Source organism: Dipodomys spectabilis, unplaced genomic scaffold (genome assembly GCF_019054845.1).
Source record: "Dipodomys spectabilis isolate Male_0828 unplaced genomic scaffold, ASM1905484v1 ptg000140l, whole genome shotgun sequence".
In the NCBI taxonomy this organism is placed as follows: domain Eukaryota; kingdom Metazoa; phylum Chordata; class Mammalia; order Rodentia; family Heteromyidae; genus Dipodomys; species Dipodomys spectabilis.
In genome coordinates this window covers 33834729-33851004 of record NW_024870817.1, presented here as the reverse complement: position 1 = coordinate 33851004, position 16276 = coordinate 33834729, and the positions used below count along the sequence as shown (strand labels likewise).

Here is a 16276-nt window from a genome sequence, read left to right as displayed (position 1 = left end):
TTAAATTTACCATAGTAAGGGTTTCATCTAGACATTTGAATTTATGCATATAATGTACTTTGATCATATTTCCTCCCTTACTTTTGTTATTACCCTCTTTCCACTTTTATTTTACCTTCCTAAGAGACATTCTTACTTTTATAACCTTAGTTATTTTGTTTTGTTTTTTGGGGGGAGTAGGGGTGTTGTTTTCTCCTAATTTCCACAAGTGGAAGAAAATTGTGATACTTATCTTAATGAGAATGGCTTATTGACTTAATGTGATCATTGTTAGTTTTATCCTTTTCCCTGCAAGTAATCATTCTTCTAAATGTCTTAAATTCAATTCTAAGGCATATAGGTGTACCACATTTTCTTTATCTTCTTTTGATGGGCAGCTCTGTTCATTTTAAACTTTGGCTAATGTAAACATGAATATACATGGATACATAGGTATCACTCTAGAATGGTGAGCTTGCTTCTTCTGGCTATTTTCCCAGAAGTGGTATAGTTTGATCATATGATAGATCTGCTTTTAATTTTTTGAGAAACTGCTATATTTATGTCCAGAGTGGCCAAACTAGTTTTCATTCCCACTAGCAATGAAGAAGAGTTCTTTTTCCCATAGTCCTAATGATTTGTTTTCTTGAAACATATTATGTAAATCAAAAAATACAATGATTTACATTTATTGTTTTAAATTTTTACATTGAATTTTATCTGATATTAACACTATGGTTTGTTTAGATTTGATTTAATGTCTTTGCTCATTATTTATATTTTATTATATTTATTATATTTTATTCTTACATAGAACAATTTTTAATTGTGTTTTACCTTCACCAAAGCTGTTTTACTTTAATATCTTTGAGTTGATAGTCTCTTTTTATTTTGTCCTATTTTGTTTTGGAAGATTGGCATTAGCTTTATTTTTCTGTAGTCAAAGATATTCTTACATATAACTACTCTCACTTTGATCAAAATGGTAATTTTCATTTTATTTTAATGGTAATAAATAGTGTTTTGATTATTTTTGTTCATTTTTTAATCCTCACTAATTTCGTCTAAAATTGCTTACTATGTCATTTTCTTTTTAAATAGTTTAAATTCAAAGTCTTCCCTGCCTCTGTTTTGAATAGTAAGATTTACACTATGAAAGCTAGCATGGGAAATCAAGTGACAACATGAATGGTCTTTTCACTAAAGGAATGATGAAACAGAAAGGAAAGAACAAGCTACAAATAGAATCTTAGTTTGGACATGATGACAGGAGAGTACTGCATTTTCTGTTCTCTTTGCTAAACACATTACTATGGTACTACAGTAAGCCATAGTATCTGATTATGCAAGTATCTTTCCTTCACCTAAACCCCTGATGACACATAATTTTTTTTTCTTGAAAAGTTTTTTGTTTACTCTTGGCCCTCCAGATTATTTTACCATTAGTTTGCCTATTTTCCAGGTATAACCACGTAGAAGTTGTATTTAAAACTATTGTGATTCTGTTTTGCAATTTCCAGAGCATTGGCATCCTTGTGATGTTGGATTTTAGTATCTGACAGATAACATCACTCATTTATATCAACTGTTTTGTTTATAAAGGCATTTTTCTCTTTATTTAGTAGTCTTGTGGAACTCTCAGTACTTTGAGTTACTTGTTGATCGATTCTTTCTTTTGTCTATGTCTTGTGATTAAAAGACTAACTTTTTCTTCTCTTACCTTTTTAACTTTTTTTTTTTTAACTTGGTATATAAGAGGCCTTCCAAACATAACACTGAAGGTAATGTGGAAGTAGACAAGGTAAAACGAATTGTTCTTAAAGGCTTCCTTCTGCCTCTTGAGAGAATGGCTTCAACGAATCCTCAGTAAATGTATTTGTTTAGATGTTTGGTAGATACTTTCTTTGGTAGCTACTAGGTTAACGAAGTTCTTTCCTATTCATAATGATATGAAAGTCTTTGTTTCTACATTAGCTTTCTATTACTTTAACGGACTCTTGAAATCATTAACTTATAGAGAGAAAGCTTATCTTTGGCTCACAGTTTTGGAGATTTCAGTCCCCACTAATTTTTCCCGTTACTGTGGGCATTGGTGGCACAGTCAATTATTACAAAGGTATATGGCAGAGGAAGCCTGTTAACTTCATGGCAAGTTGTGAAAGAGAGGAATTAATGATATCCATAGCCCCACTTCTTTAAGGCCATGACTCCAGTGGTTTTAAACTTCTTAATAGGCCTTTCCTGTTTAAAGGTTTTCACCACCTTCCAGAAGTGCTGTGCTGGGGACCAAGTCTTTAGCACGTGTCTTTGGAGATATTCCCAACCCAAACAGAGCACTACTAATATTAGATTTTGGACAGCTTCCTCCTCCCCCGTCCCCCTTTCTTTTTTATTTTGTTTTTGGCCAGTCTTGGGGCTTAAACTGAGGGCCTGGGCACTGTCCCTGAGCTTCTTTTTGCTCAAGGCTAGCATTCAACCACTTGAGTCACAGCACCACTTCCGGCTTTTTTCTGTTTATGTGTACAAAGGAGTGGAACCCAGGGCTTCATGCATGCTAGGCAAGCACTCTACCACTAAGCCACATTCCCAACCCTCCCTGGTTTCCTTGATGCTATTGTTTTAGTCTCAGTATTGTCCCTTTTTTCTCCCTTAGGTAAGACTTTTCTATATTTTATGTCTATGTGTTAATGGCATTAAGGCACTGAAGGTGAATTATCATGTTTTTTTCTTCCTAGGTTAGTTACATTGGAAAACAGCCCGTGTATTACACCAGAGTTGCTTCGGATATTTCAGAATATGTCACCACTTCTTGGTATGTGTAAAAGCATAAACTACTGATGTCTTTAATATAGCCAAACTTTGGGGCTATTGTAGCTAACTTTAAATTCTACCTTCCATTTTTATAAAAGTCCTTGGGATTGTCAAGTAATTTGAGTAGTTATTTTTTTTATAGTTTCTAAAGTTTTCAGTGTAATCTTTTGGAATAAAAATCTTGGTCCTGGTAGAAATTTTGTAATAAAAACAAAAAATCTTAAGAGATTGATTACAGATTAAGCTTGATCTTTTCTGCTAAAATTTGTTTGAGGAGTTCTATATTCTGATTAAAAAGTATAAAACTGCTTCTGGACATTATGGTTTTATCCAATTTGTTTTACAGAGGAATTCTGTGCTACTAATTTTTCAAAAATAAGTTTTGTATATACTTCTGTATTTGCCAAGGAACCACTGAAATGGGATATTAGAAGGATATATATATGTTTATGAATGTATATAAATATGGATGTATGTAGTTTTAAATACTATTTATGAATGAACTATATAATAGGAAAGCTTAATGGATCACTCCGCTTCTCCACCCCCACTATACACACGTTTGTTCTTTCACTAAGTCTTCAAGCTGCTATTTATTTATTTATTTATGCATTTATTTACTTATTTTTTTGGGGGGGGGGTCCGGTTGTGGGGCCTGAACTTTGAGCCTAAGCTCTTCAGTTCAAGGCTAGCACTCTACCACTTGAGCCATAGTGCCACTTCTGGCTTTTTTCTTTTTGCTTATGTGGTGCTAAGGAATCGAACCCAGGGCCTCATGCATGCAAGGCAAGCGCTCTACCACTGAGCCACCTTTCCAGCCCCTGCTATTTAATTTTTTTTGTTGTTGTTTGAAGTCAGAGCCTGTAGTGTGCTAGACAATAGCTCTACCACATAAAACATGCCACTGCTCCTTTTTTTTTTTTCCCTTAGCAGTACTGTGATTGACTTCACAGCCTCATGCTTGCTTAAGTAGGCATTGTACTATTTGAGTCATAACTCCAGTCCTTTTTAGATTATTTTGTTTTGTTTTGGTGTCAGTCCTGGGGTTTCATTTTAGGGCCTAGATGCTATCCCTGATCTCCTTTTGCTGAAGGCTAGTACTTTACCACTTGAGCCAGAGTTCCACTTTCAGCTTCTCTGGGGGAAGCTTATAAGCAATAGGAGTCTCATGGACTTTTCCTCCTGGGCTGGCTTAGAACCTCAATCCTCATATATCAACCTCTTGAGTAACTAGGATTATAGGCATGAGCCACTGACACCCAACTTACTTTGGTTATTTTTTAGATAGGGTCCTGCCCTTTGTCATAGGCTGACTTGGAACTGTGATACTCCTATCTCTCTCTACCTTTGGAATAGCTGAGATTATAGGAATACAGCTTGGTACTCCACTCCTTCTCCTAAGACATTTGAGCAAACACCTTTTTTAAAAAAAAAATGTATTTATTGTGAAATACCGTACACAGGGATTACAATTACATGAGCAAGGTAATGAGTACAAGTTGTCTTCTCCTTTGTTTTCCCTTACCATCCTTTGTACTGGGTACTAAATCCTTTTGAGGTTTAACTAGATGGTTTTCTAAGTAAGTGTTCTGATGATAGATAATAATCATTACTTTTTTATTTTGCATATTAGCTACTATTCTCAATTATATAATAACTTAATTCCCTCCCCTGACACACCTCACACTCTTGTGGTGCTGGGTTTATGCCCAGGGCTTTACTATTTTATGCTCTCCCACTGACTATATCCCAAGCCTTAAATTTTTGATTTTTAAACAATACTTTGATTATAGAGTTGTTTCGTATGAGAGTTTGCCAGTACAGCTTCACACCTAAATTTGGCTTATTTAAAAAATTATACATAGTGCAAACTAACTGCTTTTTTATTCTTTTTCAACCTGCAAAATGTTACCTGCTTATTGCTTATTCATAAACTATTTTCAGTATCAATTTATGTTCGCATCTAGGGGTCCCATCAATGAAGTATTTTAAAACTTTGATGTTAGCTGAATAGTTTAGTGTTATACTGAGCAGGCATTTATGTAGAAAAATATGTAATTATTAATAACAATATCTGAGTATATTTTGAGAACTTAATTGTACTGAGAAATTTTATCGTATGCAAAATTATTACTAAGGTTTATCAGCACATTGAAAAAGCAAAACCACTCTTTGGAATTATTAGCAAATAAGGATTAACACACAGTTGTACCTTAACAATGAAAATCTCATCATCATTTGATTATCTTAGTGTCCAGATAATGTGATTAACTCTTAATATTTTTTTGAGGCAGTCTTTCTCCTTCTTTCTTCCCCTTCTTCTTTCCTTCTCTGTCTGTGTGTCTGTCTGCCTGCCTGCCTGTCTGTGTGTCTGTTGCCTCCCCTCTTCATTGTGGCATGTATATTTGTATATATATTTACTTTAAAAATTATAAATCACATCTATGTATGTTTATCTTAGTATCAGTGTTAACTTGATTTTTGAGTGTTGTTTCAGTAATTGTTATCATTTGCTAGGAAGCTTTTTATATACATAACAATTTCAGATGTTTTTAATACCTTTTTTATTTTCTTTAAGTAGTTGTACACAGGGATTGCAATTTAACAAAGCAGTTTATGAATAAAATGTACCATCCCTTTCAACATTTGACCCACCCCTTTCTACCCACCTCTTCCCTTACTTTTCTTTTTTTTTTTTTGGTTGGTCGTGGGGCTTGAACTCTGGGCTTGGGCACTGTCTCTCAGCTCTTCAGCTAAAGGCGAGCACTCTACTGCTTCAGCCACTTCTGGTTTTCGAGTGGTAAATTGGAGATAGGACTCTCATGGTCATTCCTTCCTGGGCTGGTTTTGAACCATGATGCTCAGATCTCAACCTTCTGACCAGCTAGGATTACAGGTGTGAGCCACCCGTGCCTGGCTCCCTTACTTTTCTTTATTTTTTTGGTGGGGTCCAGTTGTGGGGCCTGAATTCTAGGCCTGGGCGCTGTCTCTCATCTCTTTAGCTCAAGGCTAGTGCTCTATCACTTGAGCCACAGCGCCACTCCTGGCTTTTTTCTTTTTGCTTATGTGGTGCTGAGGAATCCAACCCAGGGCCTCATGCATGCAAGGCAAGCACTCTACCACTGAGCCACCTTCCCAGCCCATACTTTTCTTAATTTTATATACATTGCAATCTTGACTGCATTTTCCCCCCTTCTCCTCTTCATTGTTCTACCCCTCTCTTTTGATCCCAACATCACCCCTTGTAAGTACTCATTTCCTAGTGTTTGTTTTTTGGGGCTTTGACTTTGCCTTTCTAAAGAATTACACTGTTTCAGTTCTTTCTTAAATTAACCATATTTCAGTTAATACATTTGTAAATACTTGCATTCCTCCCTGTGTGTTTACTTATAGGTTTGTAGGCTAATTCTAGGTTATACATGAATACATCCAGGATATTTGGTTTAGTTTTTTAAGGGTATGTGTTTTTTTCCCTTCCCCTCCCCAAATTATACCAACATCAAACACAGTGTTTAAATAGGGATGCAGGCTGACCCATTGTAACAAGGAAATGTACAAGACACTATGTTGAAAAATGAACTTTACAATTTAGGCAGGGGGTGGGTGGAGGGGTGGAAGTTGTGGAGGTAGGATGGAAGGGATGGTAGGGGAAAATCAAAGAAGAAAGCAACAATGATTGATAGGAAATGTAATCATTACCTTGCTCATGTAACTGTAACTCCTCTGTACGGTATTTTCACAATAAAAAACTTATTAAAAATGATTCTTAATAAATCTAGTGTAATTCAGTAATTTATCCATTCTCTACTCTTTTACACAAATTTAAAACAATAGTAAAATGAAAATACTTAAATAGCAAAGTGCATAAGGACCAGATTAAAACAGCTAACAGATTAATAGGCAACATATTTACATAAAGCAGGTCTAGGTACTTTGTTAAGCGAAAGGCTTACCATAGAGCTCCTAGAATAAAGAAAAATTCAATCACTTAAGTCAGAGGTTTTCCTTCCATCTTGGCTTTTTTACATTTCGTTTGTTTTGAGAGGCTTTTCTTTTCACGGTAGGATATTTCATAATACTCCTGTCTTGTATTTACCACATGCTACTGCTGATGAACAAAACAGTTTTCATATATTGCCATGGATCTTTCTGAGGGACGAAATTCCCGTTGATAGAATCATTGGTTAAAATTATTCACTGTATATGAAAGTAAATACAAATCACTTGTGTGCTTTTCCTTTAGAGTCTTGCTAGTAATTTACAGCTGTAATGGAAAATGTTGAATATCTAAAAACAAATTAATTTTTGTCTTAGGACATTTTCAGTATTAGTATTTATTATTCGTTAATGATGCTATTTTCAAGAACAATCTAGAAAAAGCTATCCTGGGCATGGTTTAAGGTATGGAAAGAAAGCAGTATGAAGTAACTTAATCATCCTGGTATTTGTACAGATTTGTCCAGAAGTTTAAAGATATCTATATAAAATTGTGAATGCTATAATTTTTAAAAGTTAGTTCTTGGTAAACATTTCTTTCAGTATAGATTTTGCTGACATTTTATTTGGCAGTGATTTCAAAATTCCATTCCCTGACATACCCAAGTAAAGCCATTCTTGGCTCCCAAATTATAGACTGCATGACTGGCTTATCACAGTGCTTGGCCAAGTAGTGAGTGGTTCACTGTTGGTCTGCAAAAACATATAAAAATCTAGACCTACCGGACATTTCCTTGAGGAGAAAAAGCTAAGTCTGAATTTTTCAGAAGGATAACTTTATTCAATATAATGACTTCTTCTTTTTTTAAATAAGTTATTTATTGTGAAAATACTGTATAGAGGGGTTACAGTTACATGAGCAAGGTAATGAGTACATTTCTTATCCAGCATTGTTGCCTTCTCCTTTGTTTATCCCCTCCCATCCCTTCCCTTCCACCTCCTCAACTACCACCCCCAACCCCACCTAAATTGTAAAGTTCATTTTTTGACATAGCATCTTGTGCATCTCATTGTTACAGTGGGTCAACCTGTATCCCTATTTAAACATTTTGTTTTTTCTCTTCCTTTCCCCAAATTATACCAACATCAAATAGAGTGAAAACAGGGGTTATACCATGGGGAAGGGACATTACAAAGCAACCAAAAAAAAATCACATGGTACCTTATAAATAACGTTAGAAACAATATCAAGGAAGAAAAAAACTACTTGTGTCCCTATCTTGGGGTTCATTTCGCTTAACATCATCTTATCTGATCTTTTCTGCTTGTTAAGACTTCTTACTTCATCATGTTTTTGTTATTGGCTTTCTATGTCCCCTTTCTCTATAAAAGTTAGTATAATGTATAGGAATGTCCTAAGTGATATTTTGAGTTAGGCATAGAATTGTCATTCTTTAATGCACATGAGCTGAAAATTTACATCTGAATAGAATACCTATTCATTTCCTTTATGTTATAAATTATGAAGCCAAGGTCAGGGCCGGTGTATTTTGCCAGAAAAAGTTTTTTTTTCTTTTTTTTCCAATTTTTTTTATTATGAAAATACCATACAGAGGCGTTACAATTACATGGACAAGAGAATGAGTACATTTCTTATCAAGCATTGCTGCTTCCTCCTTTATTTCCCCTTCCTATCCCTTTCCATATCCCGCCCTCCTCTCCTCCCCCACCGGTCAAAGTTGTAAAGTTCGTTTTCCACATAACGACTTGTACATCTCATTGTTGCAATGGGTCCACCTGTATCCCTATTTAAACAATTTGTTTTTCCCCTTCCCCTCCACAAATTATACCAACATCAAATACAGTGAAAGCAGGGGTTATATTGTGGGGGAGGGACATACAAAGCAACAAAGAAATCATCTTATAAATATGTTAGAAACAATCACATGAAAGTAAAAAACGTTTGAATACTTACCTTGGGGTTCATTTCACCTAACATCAACATATCTGGCCTTTTCTGCTTGTCTCAGACATATACTAGTTATTACAAATAAGGGAAACCATGGGGCCTATGTTTCTTTGGGCCTAGCTTACTTCACTTAATATAATTTTTTCCAAGCCTTTCCATTTCCTAACAAATGGGGTAATGTCATTCTTTCTGATGGAGGCATAGAATTCCATTGTGTATATATATATATACCACATTTTCTTGATCCGTTCATCTACTGAGGGGCATCTGGGTTGGTTCCATATTTTAGCTATGGTAAATAATGCTGCAATAAACATAGTTGTGCCAGTAGCTTTAGTATGGCCTTGTTTCTGATCATTTGGGTAAATGCCCAGAAGTGGGATTGCTGGGTTATAGGGAAGCTCAATGTGGAGTCTTTTGAGGAACCTCCATACTACTTTCCAAAGTGGTTGAACAAGTTTACACTCCAACAATGCAGTAAGGTTCCCTTCTGTCCACATCCCCTCCAGCATCTGTTGTTATTAAAGTTCTTGATTATAGCCATTCTAACTGGGGTCAGAAAAAGTTTTTATCAGTCCTATTGAAATAGACTTTCTAAAAGATTTGTGTCAGAGAATAGTAGGTTTTAATCATGTTTTGATTAGTATAATATATATCCTGTATACTCTTGCATCATTATTGTATGCATTTTACTTTATTTTTGGATGAGAGGTAAAATTGGATTTCATCAACATATCAACTTATCATTAGAGTCACCCCTTTTGCTGGTTAATTGGAGATAGAGTCTTAGGAGTTTGTCTCTCTGGGGCTGGTTTCAAAACCATCCATCATCAGGTCACATGCTCCTGAGTAGTTAGGATTAGAGACTAGAGCCACTGGCACCTTACTTTGTTGTTGTTGTTGCTGTTTATTTGTTTTGGGACAGTGTCATCAAGCCCATGCTGTCCTCAAACTGAAATCAGTTAGCATTCTGAGCGCTAGGATCACCAGTGTTTTCTACCGTGCTTGTCTGTAATTTAGGTGTTGTTGTTTTGTTTTGCTTCTTTGTTTTTGTGCTGGTGCTGGGGCCTGAGCACAGTTGCCTAATCTTTTTGCCCAAGGCCAGCACTTTTCCACTTGAGCCACATCTTCACTTCCGACTTTTTGGTGGTTAACTGGAAATAAGAGTCTCAGGAACTTTTATGTTCCAGCTGGCTTCAAACTGCAACCCTCAGATCTCAGCCTCTTGAGTATCCAGGTTTATAGTACCCAGTTTGTAACTCAATTTTAACTAAAATGAATCATTTCATTTAAACTATTTTTTAAAGTACATGTTGGAAATATTTTTAATTCAATCACAAATTAAGGGGATCACAATTAAAAAATAAATTCTGTTAAACTAGAGACCCAGATACTCTGATATTTGAATACTTCAGAGAATCCTAACTCACATGTAGACTATAAAGAAAAACTGCAATGAGGAGAATTCAGTATTTAGAAAATATGATAGATAATTCCTATAATCAAAAGTTATAAACTATGGGAGTAACATGTAGTGATCATTAATAATAAACCAATATATAATGTTTGTAATACTTAATATTTATGTACTTATTCATAATATATAATAGCAAACTGTTACAGAGAAACAGTAGGAAGTGTTAAGAAAACATGTTGTTAGAGAACCTACGGGAAACTAATTTTTAACAGTGACTTCAATGAGTTTATTTTTCTTTTTTTTTTTTCATTATTACTGTTTTTACAGAACTAAGTTCAGACAATCTCAGAACTTGCTTTAAGATCATCAATGGTTATATCTTTTTATCATCAACAGAATTCTTACAGGTATGTTGGACTTACTTTTGCATTGTAAGAAATTGTATGGTCATTATTTTGGTGTTTGTTTAAAATTAAGAGATGCCTTTTCAGAATTGTAGATTGATTTGTTATTTTGAAGTAGGGGATGGATTCTTACTGAGCACTCCTTACTCCTGGGAAGATGTGATCAGCATGCAGTTCCATTTTATTTAATGCAGAAAGTACTAAGTTTATAAATATATCTTTCCTTAAAAGCACAACTTACCAGCGAATTATTTTTGTTAGGTTCAGTCTTTTTGTTTAGCTTTTAACTATTACCAGAAATTCTAACTTAAACTATGTGTTTACACCTTTAATATCTGTCTGTCTATCTATCTATCTATCTATCTATCTATCTATCTATCTATATCTCACATAGATTATATGATACATCCAAAGTTAAGTTTTATCCTATCTTTATGTTATAGATTCTAATGTATATATTTGACTTTTGATTGAATTTCAGACATATGCAATAGGTCTTTGTCAGTCCTTTTGTGAACTCTTACAGGAAATTACTACAGAAGGTCAAGTTCAAGTGCTCAAGGTATTGTTATCTTTTTATCACCAACAGACCATAAAAGAATCATCTGTTAAATCTTTGAGGTTTGTTTGTTTTGTTTTGTAGAACTGGGCCTTCATATGGAGGTAGGAGGTTGGTAAAGAGAGGAGTTGATGTCGTAGTGGAGAGGATTTTCTTTTCTTTTTTCTTTCTTTCTTTTTTTTTGGCCTTCAGCTCTTGAGCTGAAGGCCAGCGCTTTATTGCTTGAGCCACAGCACCACTTCTGGTTTTCTGAGTGTTTTATTGGAGATAAGAGTCTCATGGACTCTCCTGCCCGAGCTGGTTTTGAACCATGATCCTCAGATCTCAGCCTCCTGAGTAGCTAGGATTACAGGTGTGAGCTACTGGCACCTGGCAGGATTTTCTTTTAATAATATTTGAATGGCTTAATACCTATGCAATGTAAGGTTCAATTTTGAATGTACATATACATTATCTGGAAATCTGATTTCTAAAACTAAATGATTAGGTTGCTCCTAGTCCTCATACCTCACTGTGTATCAGCTATTTAAAATCATTTTAACAAATGGCCCCAAAACTTCTTGCCTCTTCAATTTGTTAGTTTGCTTTGTGGATCAATTTTTAATTGTATAATTTTGTAGTTTTGATTATCAAATAAAGTTAGAGTTCCAAGTTTGTTGAGACTATATTTAATTTAGAACCTATTCACCTATAGTTTCATATATCTTTATTATGTCTGTATATTAAGGATAGAAATAGTAGTACATGTTTATTATAAATTCACATAGTGGATTGAAAGTCAGAAAATCTAATAGATTTTATTTTAAATAGTATATATCCAGTGGAAATGAAATTTTAGCATACTAATAGTTTATTTGTTATTCTCTGCTTGTACTTGCCTTGGTTTTTGAGCTGAGCTGTGCTGCCTCTAAAGCTCTTGAGTACATTCTGGACTTTAGTTCCCTCATTTATTATATAAGGAATTGTATTAAGTGGTGTGTGGGAGGGTGTGTTGTATATGTTTGTGTGTGCTCATATATATACACATGTGTGCTGGAACTGAGGCTTGAACTCAGGGCTTCAATTCTCCCTTTGCTTTTTCATTGATGGCTGGCTGTACTACTTGAGTCATGCCTCTACTTCTGACTTTTTGGACTCCAAGATTTGTCTACCTTAGCTGGCTTCAAACTATAATCCTCATTCTCAGCCTCAATCCCAGCCTGGTAGCTAGCTGGAATTATAGTCCTGAGCAGTTGGTACCTGGAACATTAAGTAATTTCTAACAATATGTTATGTAATATTTGAAGTCCTCTGCCATATTTAAACACTCTCTAAATTAGAATCAAGATCCTTTTTGTAACTATGACTAATATTTTTGAAAGATAGTTTATGAAATATTACAATTAAAACTTCCATCAAAAATGAGAAAGATGTTCTAAGAAGAATACATTTTTCTTCTTGCTACTTGTTTTTAATTATAGTCTCACAAAATGGGGGGAATACTAGCATATCAAGTAAGCCTATGAATTGATAGAGACTGCAGGTTAGAATATTAGCTACTTTATAGCTCTGTGAGGTGGACAAGTGTTCTTTCTCACTTTCCATTTGTAAAATGAGAATGTTACCATTACCTACTTCCTACATTTTAGCCTGTGTGTGTGTGTGTGTGTGTGTGTGTGTGTGTGTGTGTGTGTGTGTGTGTGTGTGTGTGTGTGTGTGTGTGTGTGTGTACGTGCGTGCATGCAGAGTCTGCCTTTGGGATGAAACATGCTAATATATATTTATACTAATTTATTTGGTTGGGAGATCTTTGTTTGTAGAAAAACTAAAGTAAATTGATCTAACTGACAGTTTTCCTAAATAAGAGCTTCTTTAAAATGAACAGTACATGCAGTTAGCTTTTAAAAATAAATGATTTATGCAATGGTAACATATTACTAAAAACTGTGTATCTCAACTGGCACTCTAAAATTAATTTTATGTATTTTTCACTTCTCAGAGTAGCACAATTAAAAATTATTAAAATAAATTTCAAAGTTAGATGTTAGATGTCCTTAATAATATAAGTAACAAAGGTCTATTTTGTTGAGATGCTGTTTCCTCACACCTGTAATCCTAGCTATTCAGTAGGCTGAGATATGAAGATCAAAGTTTGAAGCCAGCCTAGGCAGAAAAGTCTATGCCAACTGTTAATTTATATCTGGTTAAGTCTCATCGAAAAAAAACTGTAAGTGAGGTTTAACTCAAGTGGCAGAGAGAAAAGACCAAAACAGAAAGGTAGGCCTAGTTCAAAACCTCATGTTAAACAGCATAAACTGCAAGTGGAGGTATAACTCAAGTGGCAGAGAAAAAAGACCAAAACAGAAAGATAGGCCTAGTTCAAACCTCAGTACCAGTGTACACACACACGCACAAACACACGCACACACACACAGTGGTGCTTATCTCCCTCGGAGATCTTTTTTTTTTCTTGTAATTTTTTCTTGTAATTTTTTTTTCTTGTCAGTCGTGGGTCTTGAACTCAGGATTTAGGAACAGTCCCTGAGCTTTTCCCCTCAAGGCTACCACTCTACCACTTTGAGCCCAGCACCACTTCCGATTTTCTAGGGTTAATTGGAGATAAGGGTCTCATGGACTTTTCCTGTCCAGGCTGGTTTTGAACTGTGACCCTCAGATCTCAGCCTCCTGAGTAGCTGGGATAACAGGCATAAGCCACTGGTGCCTGACATTATTATTATTATTATAATATAGTTATATGAAGAGTTTTCAATTTAACATGTCGGTTTGTGAATACAATGTCCCTAACTTCGTTTGTGAAGTGATTCAGCATAGATCAGTCATAATCCAAATGTATGATAAAATATTTTTAGCATTTTTTAAAAAAAGTTGCAGAATAAGCCTTTTTCTCTTAAGTATACCACCAGCAGGTTATTAATATGATATATATATATATATGTATATATATACTTGAATTAAAAATTGAGAATCTGTCATTTAATGATGGCCCACACCTGTAATCCTAGCTACTCAGGAGGCTGAGATCTGAGGATTGCCACCATAAGCCCACCCAAGCAGGAAAGTCTGAAACTCTCATCTCTACCAATAAAGCTGCAAGTGGAGTTGTGGCTCAAGTGATAGAATGTTAGCTTTGAGCAAAAATACACAGAGACAGCACCCAGGTTCTGAGTTCAAGCCCCAGAACTGGCACACATAAAAAAATGGAGAGTCTGATAAATGTTTAAGATAACAAATTATATAAATATTCCTGTATCTGAATTTACATGTTTAGTTTGAAATCTCAGAAATTTGGTCTAACTAGTAAATAGGTAGATGTTGAATGATACTAGAAATATGGTAGTTATCATGAATAAATATTCTTGTGCTATTATTATAAAAGTATTTTAGAACAATGGTGTTTTTATCTTATGTCTGTATTTGAAGCTGAGAGTACTCAAAATTTTTAGTATTTTCTTGTTCTCAGAGCTCTAGTATAATTATAAGTGTTTAATATTAGTTCATTATTCTCATTAATGTCCCTCAGATACTGTTTCTTAATATAGTTAGCTACATAGCATTCTTAATATATTTTTGACTAAATGTCACCATTAAACTAATTTCTGACAGTACCTGCAAGTAACTTCTTTGTTATTTGAGGCAGAAAATTACAATTTTAGGAAAATTGGCTGGGAAGATCAGTATGTCTGCTTTGGGAGCAAATGATTTAGAGTAAAAAGGTGTAGAGTAAAAATAGGCTTTCTTCTGTGATTTGAAACAAATTAGATGAATACAATTATATTTCTAAAAATACTCTAAATTGTTAACATTAATTTGAAATGTGTCTATATGTATATACACATATTATTTTGAGTTATGAAATTCTTGTTCCTCTGATAGCTAGGATTACCGGAATGATAGAGCCCACTTCATATCCTATTACAGGTTGGCTGTTATGAATAGTGCTGCAGTTAATATTCAGGCATATTTCTTGGGCATGTTTTGGGCCTATTTTATATGTTGAGTTACAGTCCTTCAGATATTTGCCCAAGAGTGGTATAGCAGGGTTATGGGTTTTTAGTTTTTTGTGGAACTTGCATACTGATGTTTTTGGTGGTGTACTAGTTTACATAGACTAGTTATACAGTGAATTGTGTTCCTTTTTCCTTCCCTCCTCACCAGCTGAATTCAGTAATATGTTTTAGTTCAGTGTGTTCACACAGATGAGATCAGATATTCGTTAATTTTCTTAAAGGTACTATTCCAAAGCTACATTTGTTGTGGAAAATACTTGGGAAGAGGCAAGCAGCACTTGGAGAGTTGTAGAACTCAACGTTATTTAGGCTGGCATGCTCAGAGGACTTCCTACTCCAAAGTCTGAACCTCAACCAACAAGCACTTGGGTTCTGGGTTTTAGTTCTGAGTAGAGCAGAGATTTTGTGAGTTTCAGTTTATCCCACACAAGGTTACAGTTTCTTGAAAATTACTTCAAATTTAAGGGTCAAGCTAGTTCTGTGTGAGCCAGCTTGAACTAGTTCTGACAATGATAGGTTTTAGTTATCACATTGACTCTCCCCTCTGAGCTCTTTATTCTCCAAATATGCATGGCTTTTCTTAATGTTCTGAAGTGATACAATGTTACTTTAATGTAGCTTATTATAATTCATTATATATGACATTGATTGTCCTTTTTGGTTTTAGAAGCAGTCTCTTAGGCTGTATGAAAAATACATGAACATTCTTTTCTTGTAGGTAGAATCATTTGTTCAGATAAGTTTAGAAAATATTTGGCATTTTAGTTTCTTAGGTAGGTAGACTTGCAACCAATCTTATTTTACTGTTTTCTTTATTTTCAGAATTTAAGTTTTAGCTTCTCCTTTATACCTTTACAAAGGTGTAAAGGTAGATGGTTCTGCTAATTCCTGTCTTTTTTTTTCAGGAAGAGATATGAGGAGATTCATTGCTACCTTAGGATTCAGCTTTTTTTTTTTTTTTTTTTTTTTGACATATTGAATCAGTTCCCTTTTTAACTTCTTTTGTACTTCCATCTTTCATTCCCTGGTCTTTTAAAAATTGTATCTCCATGACCCCTAAAATCCATATATTATACTCTTTCTGGGATTTAAGGTGAGAGTGGAGTTAAATTTGTGTTTAGTAATCAGCAGATGACTGCTGACATTTATTTACCTTTGGGACTCAGTCTAGTAGCTTGTCTACCTATTGTCTAT

General features: G+C 34.7%; 1 protein-coding gene across 3 annotated transcripts in view; it reads left to right on the top strand.

Moving 5' to 3' along the window:
- Window positions 1–16276, top strand: part of Ipo11 (importin 11) — a 127366-nt gene that overhangs the window by 70020 nt on the left and 41070 nt on the right. For all 3 annotated transcript variants that reach the window (XM_042690748.1, XM_042690747.1, XM_042690749.1), the window contains 3 exons: window positions 2715–2791; window positions 10440–10519; window positions 10998–11078. In XM_042690748.1, the coding sequence (XP_042546682.1) occupies window positions 2715–2791; window positions 10440–10519; window positions 10998–11078 (238 nt within the window). The remainder of the gene's footprint in view (window positions 1–2714; window positions 2792–10439; window positions 10520–10997; window positions 11079–16276) is intronic.